The sequence below is a fragment of the Molothrus aeneus genome, chromosome 19, assembly GCF_037042795.1.
Source record: "Molothrus aeneus isolate 106 chromosome 19, BPBGC_Maene_1.0, whole genome shotgun sequence".
Classification (NCBI taxonomy): Eukaryota; Metazoa; Chordata; class Aves; order Passeriformes; family Icteridae; genus Molothrus; species Molothrus aeneus.
Window position 1 is genome coordinate 2,310,771 of NC_089664.1, and position 12,829 is coordinate 2,323,599.

The 12,829-nt window shown below is 48.0% G+C and overlaps 1 protein-coding gene across 4 annotated transcripts in view; it reads left to right on the forward strand.

Moving 5' to 3' along the window:
• The window catches only part of CACNA1B (calcium voltage-gated channel subunit alpha1 B), a 329,048-nt gene that overhangs the window by 149,038 nt on the left and 167,181 nt on the right, over window positions 1–12,829 (forward strand). For all 4 annotated transcript variants that reach the window (XM_066562640.1, XM_066562637.1, XM_066562638.1 and 1 more), the window contains one exon: window positions 6,184–6,287. In XM_066562640.1, the coding sequence (XP_066418737.1) occupies window positions 6,184–6,287 (104 nt within the window). The remainder of the gene's footprint in view (window positions 1–6,183; window positions 6,288–12,829) is intronic.

A 12,829-nucleotide genomic window follows, 5' to 3' on the forward strand; every position in this document is an offset into this window, starting at 1 on the left:
CTTTTATATTTTCCATCTATTTGTAACCCTGCAGTTCTTTAGTGTGTAACTCCAAACTCCACACACAGTGGGAGCTGCTGCTGCTTTCCCATTTGGGGCAAACACAACAATTCCTCTCCAGGCCAGGCAATCAAGGACCCCTCACTGCCTCAGGCCCTGAGATGGAAACAAAAGGGAGTTTTGGGGGGAGCAAACCTGGGATAAATGACTTCATTAGCTGAAGCTGTAATTGGCAGATGAACCCCCAATATGCAAATGGACCAAACTTATAAAAGTGTGAAACCTGTGACCCCTCATCCATTTTGGGTGTAGTCCCTGGGGGGCTTTGTCTGCCTGAAACGTACCTGAAGGCCTTCAATAAATATAATTGCTTTCTATTGCCTTAATTTCATCTAGCCTCTGTTTTTAGATATCCCAAAAAGGCAGCACCAGGGAGAGAACAGAGAAAGGCTGTCCTGTGACACCCAGCTGTGGACAGGGACAGCAGCTCCAGGGGGGCTGATGGAGCAGAGTCACCTGAAACAGCCTAGAGAGATGCTCTGGGGATTTAGGAATTGGGTGATGCCTCAGGTTTTGGCTTTTCTATTTTTCACATTCTGTGCTGCTTTAGTGGGTGGGTGTGAGCTCCATATTCTGGGATGGTGAGCTCTGTGCACAGAGCAGGGAGACAAAACAATTCCTGCTCCAGCTGGGCACCAAGGACAAATGACCCAAATCTCAGCCCAAGAGCACAAACACCGTGGGCTGGAGAGAGAAAAACAAGCAGGGTGGGACTGCAGGGGCTAAAGCTGGAATGGGACAATGAACTGCAAGATGCAAACGGAGCAGAACTGATCCAAGGGAGAGACCCCGTGCCCGGCCGTGCATTTTGGGACCATTTTGGTTCATCTTGGGTGCAGCCCTGGCTGGGCTCTTGTGCTGCCCAAGGTGGATCCATTGGGGCTTTTAATAGATCCCTGCTTTATTCCTTAGCTCTGTCCAGCCTCTGTTCTAGGCCAGCCTTCACAAGGTATTAAGGATATTTGGGTATTTTACCATGCTGGGTGTGTCTTGCTACAAGTGCCAGGTCAGGGGTGGGAGCAGTTGGGGCTGAGCAGAGCTCAGAATTTTAGGGAGAGCAGGGGTTTCAGAATTTTAGGCACTCCAGGGGTGCAGAGTTCGTGTGGGCTTTAGATGTTTGAGGTGAGATCGCTGTGGCCCTGAAAGTGCCCCTGAGCTGCCTCAGTTTCCGTCTGTGCAGCTGTGGGAGTCTTGTGCTGTCACATTTAGGGGATGTGGATCTTTTCATGCCCAGGGCATTCCTGGGGCTGGGTGTGGGCACTGCTCAGGGGTGCTTGTGAAGAGCCCCATGGCTGTTTTTAACCAGAAGGCTCAGGAGCAGTGTGAGAGCCCTCTGTGAGCCCCTCCTGTAATTCTGGCACGTTGTGTTGAGTATTTCATTTCTCTTGCCCTCCTGTTACATCTCTGTGGGCACAAGTGGCACTGACAGACTGCCAGACGTTACAGCAGTGAAATGTTGTAGCTGAAACATAAAAATTGATTTGATCTCTTGGCTCCTCCTGCTTAATGAGTGTGCCTGGAGCTCAGTGGCTCTGTGGATGAAGGGCTCAGGGCAGACAGAGCTGCCTGTGAGACTCTGGGGGCTTTCCCTGGTGGAAGGAGTTTGGTTTTCCTGGCAGCAAACAGGTTTTGAGTGGTTAAAGCCTCTCCCTGTGGCAGAGCTGGGGCTGTACCCTGTGCTTGGCTTCCAGCTCTGTTGTGTGAGAAATGAGAGTCACTTCCAAAACACTTAAAAGGTTTATTAAAACCTTATCAAAGAATACAACAGAAGACTGAATAGAGACAATATTACAGCGTGGGGAGCAGAGGATTTTTCCCACCATGTGCTTACCCACACAATGGAGGCTTCACCTTTTAACCCTTTAGCCCCCCCTAAAGTTCTGTCCATCGACTCCTTCTTCACTCTCCAGTGGTGGAATTCACTTCCTGACATCTTTTTTGGAGGTCAGCTGTTGCCATAGCAGCAAGCCAGCCCTCCCAAATGTCCCAAACCCAGGGCACCCCTGAAAACAACACAAGGGGGGTAAAACATAACTGTAAATCTACAAAACTTCTCCTAACATATATACATGATATTTACCTTTTAATTGTGGTAAAACATAAGTCTATAAAACAAAACCTATAAATCCATAAAATAAAAACTATAAATCTATAAAACTTCTCTTAACATATATACATATTTGCCTTTTAATTGTTATAAAACATAACTATAAATCTATAAAACTTCTCCTTACATATATACAGGATATTTGCCTTTTAATTGTGAGAGTCAACCATGACATTACTCATCTGTCACACTTGGGAGCCCTGGGAAAGGTGCTGCACATCCAAGGAGGCTCTGCTTTCTCAGGAGCACTTTGTCATCACCACTTTTGCCTGGTGTTTGTCACCATCTCCAAAGGGGAGTTTGTCCTGGATCCTCGTGAGTGAGGCAGAGCAAACAGAGCCAGCCCCTGCCCTGCCCTGAGCAGGAGGTAACCCAGCAGATGCTCAGGGCAGGGTGGGTAATTGGTTGTATTTCAACACATTTCATTTTTAAGGGCTTTGATCGTGGCATGGAATTGTGGATCTGTCGCCAAGTTTGGGCTTCAAATGGAGAAATAAATGATAAGTGATCATTTGTCAGCAGTGAACCCACTGCACTCCCTTTGCATGTTTCTGTGCTTTTCCCTTCTCCCATCTGTTCCCTCCTGCAGCCCCCCTTGGCTGCTGACAGCATTCCCAGCCTCACAGAACCATGGAATGTCCTGAGCTGCAAGGGAACATCGAGCCCTCCCTGGATGGGATCTGCTTGCTGCAAGCAGAGATGTTTGATTGACCAGATGAGAGCTGAAGAACAGCACCTAAACATAAAACCCTAAATATAAAATTGCCCCAGACACTTCCCCACTCCTCCTTTTTCTCTGTTTCCAGACAAATAATGCCACAGGCAACACCTGGAATTGGCTTCACTTCATCATCACTGGCTCCTTTATCCTTCATGTTGGGAAGGAAGCACTGAGGATGAGTTTCCCTGTTCCCTCTGAGCCCATCTGCAGAGATGCAGGGCAGAACAGGGCAAGGAGAGAGCTGAAAGCAAAGAGAGAGAAGAATGGAAAGCCAAACCAGGGAATGAAGAATTGGGGTGGGACGTCAGCTATTCCAAAGGCCTTCAAAACCCTAATTGGGCAGCTCAGAGCCATCCCTGCATTTCTGCTCTGGGCTGTTTCTCCTCAGATCCATTTGTCCCTCACCTTGAGCAGGGGGATTGTGGTGAAGTTGCTGAGTGCCCATTCCTCTCCTCTGAGTCACTGATCAACTGACACAGCCATTCCTGAGAGGTGTTTGCTATTTGGGGAGATGCTGGTCTCGTGTTTGATCCTGGAGGAAGGATTTGTGCAGATATGCACCCTATTAACAAACCTCGGAGGCATTTACTTGTGTCAGGGCTATAAATGTTCTATATAAATTGTGGTATTCACATACTCTTTGAACACAGAGAGACATAATTCTCTCTTCCAGGATTTTTCCTGAGGAAGGCAGTGAGAAAGCTCAGAAAGAGAAAATTCTTATCTCTATTTGCTGCTCCTGTTGTTTGGCACATGTGGAATGTGTTATGGAGATTGTTTACTGAAGAGAGTTTGTTAATTGGACTCTGCTGATGGTTGTTTGGACTGATTGAGCAGTTGGGTCAAAGCTGTGTTGTGATTGTGTGGAAAGGGTCATGGATTTTTCTTTAGTGTAGTTTTGTAGTATAGTAGAGAATAGAGTATAGTATGTAGTGTAATATAATATAGCTTAATAAATAATTGTTCAGCCTTCTGAATCATGGAGTCAGAGCACATTATTACCTGGCTGGGGGCTCCCTGCATTGATATATAAATGTTATAAATCACCTGTGAGAAATACTCTGACAGTTTGGGGCTTGCTCTTCATTGGGTGACTTCTCATACAGAGACTTTTGAGGTGGCAGCAGGTACATGCACAGCTGAGGTAAAACACACTGGAAGTGCTTCCTTTTCTGAGTCCTGCAAGCAAAATTATTCTTGGAAATATGATTGGGAACACTGGCCAAAAGCAGCACAGATAATAAGTTAAAGGCACCAATATCAATTAGAATGAACACAGTCTTTGCCAGTTGGTGTTTGAAAGCAGTTTTTGGGGAGGGAGCTGAGCTCAGGGTTCCTGGGTTTTTTTACCCTCTGCAAAAGGACAAGGAGAATGCAAGAATTTACTTGTATCAGTGCAATAAATGTTATCACCTGTCAGAAATGCTGTGATGTAGGTTTTGCCTGTTTTTTGGGTGACTTCTTACACAGAGACTTTTCAGGTGGCACCAGGTACATGCATGGCTGAGGTAAAGCGAATTTAAAGCATTTCCTTCTGTGAATCCTGCAAGCAAAATTACTCTTGGGAATGTGATTGGGAAGAGTGACCAGAAAGGATCAGAAAGATAATAAGTCATAATAAGATAAGATATAAGATATATATAAGTTAAAAGGTAAAGCACCAATATCAGAATTAATGCTGTTTTTGCCAGGTGGTGTTTGAGCTCTTCTCTGTAGGCTCTGCCTTTGGGCAGGGAGGTGAGCCCAGGGTTCCTGGTGTTTTTTACCCTCTGTAGGAGGAGGGAGAAGGATGAGAAGAATGTGTTTAGGTCTTTACTTTCCTTTTTGCTCCCCTTCTCCTTTTCCTTCCACCCAACATCAGATCTTCAGATTGCTGCATTCTTCCCGCACAAGAGAGGAATTTGCATTTTCCTCAGCACTGGGATTCTGTCAATGGCCATGTGGCATTCTCCTGTTCAGCACTTCCCCAAAGAGCTCCCTCATGGCTGATGAATGCAGAAACTTTGTCACAAACTGCACCACCCTCCCCTCCTGTTCATCTGCCACTGCTGCCTGCTCAGGGTGGGTTTGGCTGGCAGGAGCCCGAGGTGCTGAGTGAGCAGATGTGGAATTCCAGCATTCCAGAAATCCTGGGTTTCTTGCAGACTCCTTGTCTGGGTGTGAGCAGATCCTGGGCTGAACTGCAGCCTGGCTTTAGGGAAGGCTGTGGTTCCCTGCTGGAGTGGCCCCATTCAGATGGAAATGTGGAGCTGGGGAGGGAGGAGCAGGGAGCCTGCACAGGGTTAGGCCACCTAAAAATGGGGTTTGGTCCTGCAGCACGGTCAGCCTGGACTGAGGAATTGTTTAGGTTGGAAAAGGCCTTTAGTCATCATTCCCCCAGCACTGCTTTTAAACTCACCATGTCCCCTACACTGCTTTTAAATCCCTTCAGGGATGGGACTCCACCACTGCTCTGGGCAGCATTTCCATGAAGGAATTTTCCCTAACGTCCAATCTAAACCTCCCCTGGCCCAGCCTGAGGCCGTTCCCTCTGCTCCTGTCCCTGTTCCCTGGAGCAGAGCCTGATCCCCCCTGGCTGTGCCCTCCTGTCAGGAGCTGTGCAGAGCCACAAGGGCCCCCTGAGCCTCCTTTGCTCCAGGCTGAGCCCCTGCCCAGCTCCCTCAGCCTCTCCTGGGGCTCCAGCCCCTTCCCTGGACAAGCTCCAGCCCCTCAAGGTCCTTCTTGAGGAGCCCAGGACTGGAGACAGGATTTGAGGTGCCCCAGCACAGGGGTGGTCACTGCTCTGGTCCTGCTGGACACACCATGGCTGGGACAGCCCAGGTGCCATTGGCCTCTTGCCCACCTGGGCTCATGTCCAGCCACTGTTACAGCACCCCAGGGCCTTTCCCAGCTTTCCAGCCCCAGCCTGGAGCTGTGACCCAAGGACAGGACCCTTGCTGACCCTCAGGCCATGGTGTGACCCCATGGTGTGACCCTCTGCAGGGCCTGCTGCCCTCCAGCACATGCACATCCCACCCAGCCTGGTGTCACCTGTGAACTCCATCCCCTCATCAGAGACAGCAGAGGGCTCTCCCCACTGGAGCTGAGGAAAACCCACGGTGTGGATGTTGGGACAATCAGTTCTTTGGCTGGAATTGCAGCTGCTGAACACAGCAGGACTGACCAGGACATCAGTGGTGGGCACTCCTGTGGAATGCCAAGGGGAATCTCCTCTGCCCTGCAGGTTCTGGGTGGTGTTTTCTCTCCAAGTGAAATAACTCTTGTGTTTGTCTCTCCCTTCTCCCTCTGTTTCCAGACGAATGACGCTGCAGGAAACACCTGGAATTGGCTTTACTTCATCCCTCTCATCATCATTGGCTCTTTCTTCATGCTCAACTTGGTGCTGGGCGTCCTGTCAGGGTAAGGCACTCTGAATTGCTGTCCCCACTGGATATTAAAAGGGAAGAAGTGTTGATTTTAGGGGGATATTACTGAGAGAGATGGGTGACACATCCTGCTGTGTCCCCTTCCCACGTATCCCACCCTGTCCTCTCCTTGCAGGGGAATATTTCTGTACAGCCCTAGGGTGGGGGGACAGGCTGGTGGAAAACCCTGCACTGAGATGATTCTGAACCCAGATTTGTGGAATTAGACTGATTTGGGTCAGTACAGCCAACACTTCTGTGCTGCCTTGAAATGCCACCAGGAAACTGCTGGTGCCTATAAAATGCTGGACTGGGACATGGAAATGTGGATAATGCCACTGATGCAGCCTGGGGAAAGGGGAAGCTCAAACTCAAGGCAATTAAAAGATCTCAGGTTTGGGATTTTTTTTTTCCTGTTTTGTTTGTTTGATCTCTGCCTGCTTGAGCCAATATCTGGATTTTGGGGACATGCTGGTCCCTTGATGTTCACAACCAGGGGTCAGCCAGGGATTTGGACTTCGTTGCAACTGAGGTTTGGGTTTGGACCTTTGCAGGAATCAAGGTGCCAAGTCTGAAGCTGGAACATTCCCAGCATCTGGGGAGATGTGATCTGGAATTAACACACCCCAGGACTATAAGGCTCTCAGACTTTGGCACCTCATTCTGCACTGAGTTTCTTCTTAGATCATGCAGGTGATTGAGATCATAGAAATGTGTTAAAATCTGGATTTTTTTTCCTGCCTCTTGGCAGCAGGGGAAATAAAAATGAGTTGTTGCTGATGTGTGGTAAAAGCCCTTCAGTGCTGCACCTTTCCTCTTCTTTTTTTGAGTGGCTGGAGAAAGGAAAGTGTTTTCCAAAGAACATATCAATGCTGATTTGTATTATTTTGTTACTATTTTCCTCCTCAAAGCACAGGCTGTGGGCTGCAGAGCAGTGGTGTTTGAGGAGGGGAGAGGGCTGTGGGTGAGGTTGTGTCACACCCTTCAGTGCAGGAATAATCATCACAATCAGTAGCTGATCAAAGCCATTTATAACTGATCAATAACTGGCCAAATCAATTTGTAACTGATCAATAACTGACCCAAGCCATTAATAATTGATCAAATCCATTTATAGGGCATCCTGGTGTATCAGAGGCTCTGTCTGATGGCTGATTTTCAGGGCTTACCCCAGCAGGGCTGAGTGTGGCTCATTAGGTGCCTCATTTCCCTTGTTCCACAGTGAGATTGAAACCAACCCAAAATCCTGCAGGCTCCTGCTCCTTTGTGCTGGAATCAAAGGGGTTTGGTGAGCAGGAGCTGGAGACCTCTGTCTGACTCTCCTGAAAGCCTCTTGTTGCTTGGGGCAAAATATGAATATTATATAAATGTGTATCTCCTCATAAAAACAGCTCTGGGCAGGATTCCCTTTGTTAGTGGTGAGGATGAGAAAATCTTCCTCACAGAAGGGAGCCTTTCATTTCTGTTTCACAGAGTGGTTTGACGTCCTTGCCTGGAATAATTCCTGGGGAGAGGCTGAGGAAATAAACATCACAGCACAGGTGTGGAGCACAGGGCTCCTGGTGGGCTTGGAGCTGCTGAGCAGGGAAGGAAAAAATAATATAAAATGGATAAAGATCCTTCCCAGTGAGGGTGGGGAGGCCCAGAGCAGCTGGGGCAGTGCCCAAGGCCAGGCTGGACAGGGCTGGGAGCAGCCTGGGACAGTGGGAGGTGTCCCTGCCATGGCAGGGGTGGCACTGGATGGGCTCTAAAGTCCCTTTAAACCCAGACCATTCCATGATTCTATATCCAAGTGGAGGAGTGATAGAAGACACCAGAAAAAAGGAAAACCCTTTTCAGTCAGAAAGCAGAGACTGTTGACAATGTGCTCTGCAGCCAAAAGCCCAGACAGCACCATGGAAAAAAAAAAAAGGAAAAAACAAAAGAGAAATTTAATTTGGAGTTATTGTTTGCCTGGGTTTCTGCATGGAGAAAGACATGGAGAAGTGACTTCCATAGGACAGAGCTTCTCTCAAGGACATGAAGCCACCACATCCTAGGGACAGCATCAGCACCGGTTCCTGCTCCAAGCCTGTCCAGCCCTGCCTAAATCAAAAATGACAACAAATTATTGAGCTTCTTCTTAAATTGTGAGAGTTTTGCCATAAATCTTGATGGAATTTTCTGCTTTTCTGGAATTATTTGTGAATCCACATCAACACTGAGCAGATACCAGTTATGAGTGGGTTTGGCTCCTGGGTTTGCCTGTTTGAGGAAATCTTGGAAAACTGACCCTGTTGGGATGCTCAGAATCACCTGCTCCCAAAATGTGCAACAAGAGATGAAACCTGTGTTGAAATAAAGAGCAAACAACCTTCCCTCTCTGCTGATTCTTCTGGAATCATGGGACAGGATCAGAGGAAATGGCCTCAAGTTGTGCCAGGGGAGGCTTAGGTTGGATATAAGAAGAGTTTTTTCATGGAAATGCTTGGGGAACATTGGAATGGGCTGCCCAGGGTGTCAGCATCCCTGGAAATGTTCAAAAAATGTGTGGAAATGGCACTTGAGGCCATGGCTGATGCTTGGATTTGCTGATTTTAGAGGCCTTCTCCAACCTGAAGGATTCCATGATTCTGTAGCACAGCAAAGGCAGGGAAGTGATGGGAGATGTGGAAGTTTGGAAAAGACAGAATATAGAAATGAGCCCCAGTCTTGGGCCCCAGCTGATTCCTGGTGGGTGCTGGGCTGGACCTGCTCACCCCAGTGCCAAAGGTGGGGCTCTGACTGGGGAAACTGGGATCAGCTCCTCCTTGCCAGGCTGGATAGCACTGGAAAATAAAGAAATTGTATCACAGAAATACAGGAAATACAGGGAATTCTGTGTTGTATTCAGGGGCATTGAGAGTTCCTGGAGTGGTGCAGTGGTCAAGGGAGCTGTGATTGAAGCAGCTCCTGAAATCCAGGGAGTTTGGTTGGTTTTTCTGGAATATCTGGGGCTCTCCAGCAGGACTCAGCATCCACTGGAGCAGTGGTTTTGTGTCCCTTGTGGGGGATTTTCCTCCCTGCTCCTCACTTTGTACTCCTCCCCTTTCTATTTTCCTTCCCTGGTGCTTGGTTGTTCTGTGAACCAAGGAAACTCAGCAGCCCTGCAGAACCCAATAGAGCAGAAAAATACAGATTATTTCCTTCTGCAGAGCTTTTGCTGAGTGTCACAACTGATTTGGGAGCTCAGGACTGCACAGGGCCAGGAGAGCAGGAGAAATTCCTCTCCCTTTTGATCCCAAGAACATCCAGGAGCTCATTTCCTTCTGCTTGTGGAATTCTGGAATTCAGAGCATGGCTGTGTTCTGCCCATCCATGTGCTGGGAATTGTGCTGGGGTGACTCCCCAGTCACAGACACACACAAAAAAGGGGGAAATATAAATGATAAAAGTAAAACATTGAAAACTAGGTGGAATGAGAAGATTTGACACCTGCTTCAAGTTTTGCTTGCCCATCCCTCCAGGCCCTTGGGTGATGCTATCCCTGTTTCAAAAGCTGGGGCACCTTACTTCCCAAAAATTGAGGTGGCATTTTCTAAGAGTGGAACAACTGCAGTGGTGAAAATATTTAGGAATTTGTGTCCATAACGTATTTCCCATGGAACATCTTTCTGTGCTGACTGCAGTGGGAGGTTAATTTTATTAAATCATTTGTAAACTCTTTGTTTGTGATCTAGGGAGCAATACAGGGGAATACAACTTTTCCACAAAAAAAAAAAAAAAACAACAACAAAAAAAACCCCAAACAAAAACCCAGAAAAAAACCAAACAAAAAACCCCAAAACAACAACAACAACAAAACAGATTGGCTGCCTCTGGTGGCACCACGAGATTGTTCTGACTGCAAACCATGGCAGGAGGTGCTGACCCCAGCTGCCCTTCTGCATCCCTCAAACACAGGCTCATTTGCTGCTTAGGATGTCACAGCTTCCCTTCTGGCCACAAAACACCCTGGGATGATTCCCATGAATTTTTTATTGAACTCTGCCCATGGCTTGCAGCAAGGAGGGGAAAACCCCCACATGTGCCTGAGAAGTGCTGCCCCACAGTGAAGCTTTTTCTGATTTAGTTCTGGTTTATTGCCCTGTGTCCCCAAGGGCTGGGCACCTCATCCTCAACCCCTTCCCCATCCCATCCCCATCCCAACCCCTGTGGCAGCAGCTCTCTGGCCACTGAGAGAAACACAACTTTCCCAGGCCTTTCTGGGGAAGGCTGTGAGAAGATCAGAGAAAAAAATGAGAAACAATTCTTAACCTGCTGCACCTGTTGTTGTGCACATGTGGAATGTGTTATGGAGATTTGTTCACCAAAGGGTGGTTTCTTAATGGTGATGGTGTTTTAAGTAAAGGACCAATTAAGTCCACCTGTAACAAACTAGGTTATAAAAGTATGGGTTTCTTAAAAGAGATTATTAGTAGCCTTCTGAAATACATTAAATCTGTGTCAATTATTACCTGGCCAGGGACCCGCTGCCCTGACATACTCCAACCCCATCCTCATCCCCATCCCATCCCCACTTTGTCTTCCCAGTGTTCCCTCCCTCAGTAGCCCCTTCAATGCTGTTTTTCTCCTGCTGCTGCTGTTCCCCTGCCAGCTCCCAGCATTTCCCACAGCCTGCTGGGATTATGGGGTTTCCTACAGCTCGGGTATTAATTTTGCCTGCTAATGAGCTGCATGATGCCACACAATACATTGCTGAACTGTTTTGATGCTTTGGATTACACAATGCAAAGAGGATAAACGTTATCCTGGGATGCTGGGAGGAAGATGATTGAACTTATTTCAAGGCTAAGTGCTTTTTGGCACAGATCCAGGCAGGGGGAGCGCTGAGGGTGGTGAGACAGCCGGAATTCTGGCCAGAGAGGCCACGCTCCCAGAGTGATGCATTGGGATCCTGGGAGTCTGCGCCGCTGGAGTGTGAAAAATGCTGCTTGTCATGTCCTCAAATATTTATGGTGAAGCCTGAGGTATTTCCAGCCCAGGCAGTGCAGAGTGATGGTTGCTGCCAGGGTTTACTCATCTGGCTGAGCTGGAGACAATGTGCTGTCCTTAGAACTGCTCTGTCCTGGGTGTGCCACACCTCTGTTTTGTGTGATCACCTGGGGCAGGTAATGCCTTTTTCAGGCTACTTAAAAACAGAGGCCAGAAAAAAATTAAGGCAATAAAAAGCAGGTATATTTATTGAAGGCCTTCAGGTACATTTAGGGCAGGCAAAGCCCCCCAGGGGCTACACCCAAAATGGACAATGGTTTCAAAGGTTTTCACTTTTATAAGTTTGGTCCATTTGCATATTGGGGGTTCATCTGCCAATTACAGCTTCAGCTAATGAAGTCATTCATCCCAGGTTTGCTCCCCCCCAACTCCCTTTTGTTTCCATCTCTGGGCCCTGAGGCAGTGAGGTGTCCTTGATTGCCAGGCCTGGAGAGGAATTGTTGTGTCTGCCCCAAATGGGAAAGCAGCAGCAGCTCCCACTGTGTGTGGAGTTTGGAGTTACACACTAAAGAACTGCAGGATTACAAGTATATGGAAAATATAAAAGCTCAAATCCTAAGGGATCACAGGGACTCTGGGGAGATGTTTGGAATGGGTGCAGCAGCTCTGTGTGAGAGCCTGGCAGGGGACACAGCTCCACCTGTGCTGGCACCTCGAGGGGACAAGGGGCAAGGGAAAAAGGGCTTTAATTCTTTTCCTCACCCTTTTCTGAGCAGTCTGGAGCCTGGGTGCCTGATCCCACCAAACACCCTCCCCGTGCTGTGCTCCAGGCTCCCTGGGGGATCTCTGTGTCTCTGCTGTCCCAGGGTCACCGAGGTTTTTGTGGTGTTGGAGCAGCTCCTCGGGAGGCAGCACAGCCCCATCCCCACCTCCCTGACCCAGCTGCCTGCCCTGCTGAATTTCATGACAGGTTTTCCCATCCTGAGGACTTTTGCCAGATTGAGATCATAAAACCTCTGCCTGCAAGACGTGCAGAGGCTGGAGAAGAGTGGTGCTGATGAATTTGTCACAATGGCAAAGTGTTCTTTTGTCCTCCTTCCCCTCATTACACAGACAATCCTTCATTTGTTCCCAGTGCACTGGTACCTGCTGTGATCTGACTTTGCCTGGTGTTAATTATTTGCAGCAGAAGAGCTGCATCATGGAAAGAGATGAGATTCTGGCTTCCTCCTTGCTTTTAGTCTGTTCCAAGGCTGTGCTTAAAAGGGAGGGGAAAGAGAAGAAAAAAGCAGAATTCTTTTTTCCCTTTTTCTTTGCTCATCACCCTTTTTAACAAAGCCATCATTGCAAGCATGAAATGAGGGAGAAATTTTTCTTTCCTGGTTTCTTGCTGGAGGGGGCAGTGACTGATCCTACTGAATGTGGGTCCTTTGCTCCTTCTGTGATTTTGGTTAGTCCAGGAGAGCTGCACTTCCTTTATTTGCCCTTCTCTTGAGCCATAATGGAAATCAAAGCCTGGAATACAAAAATGATACAGAGGAGACCTAAATTTGAATTTCATGGGGCCTCTGCTTTGTCCTGGGA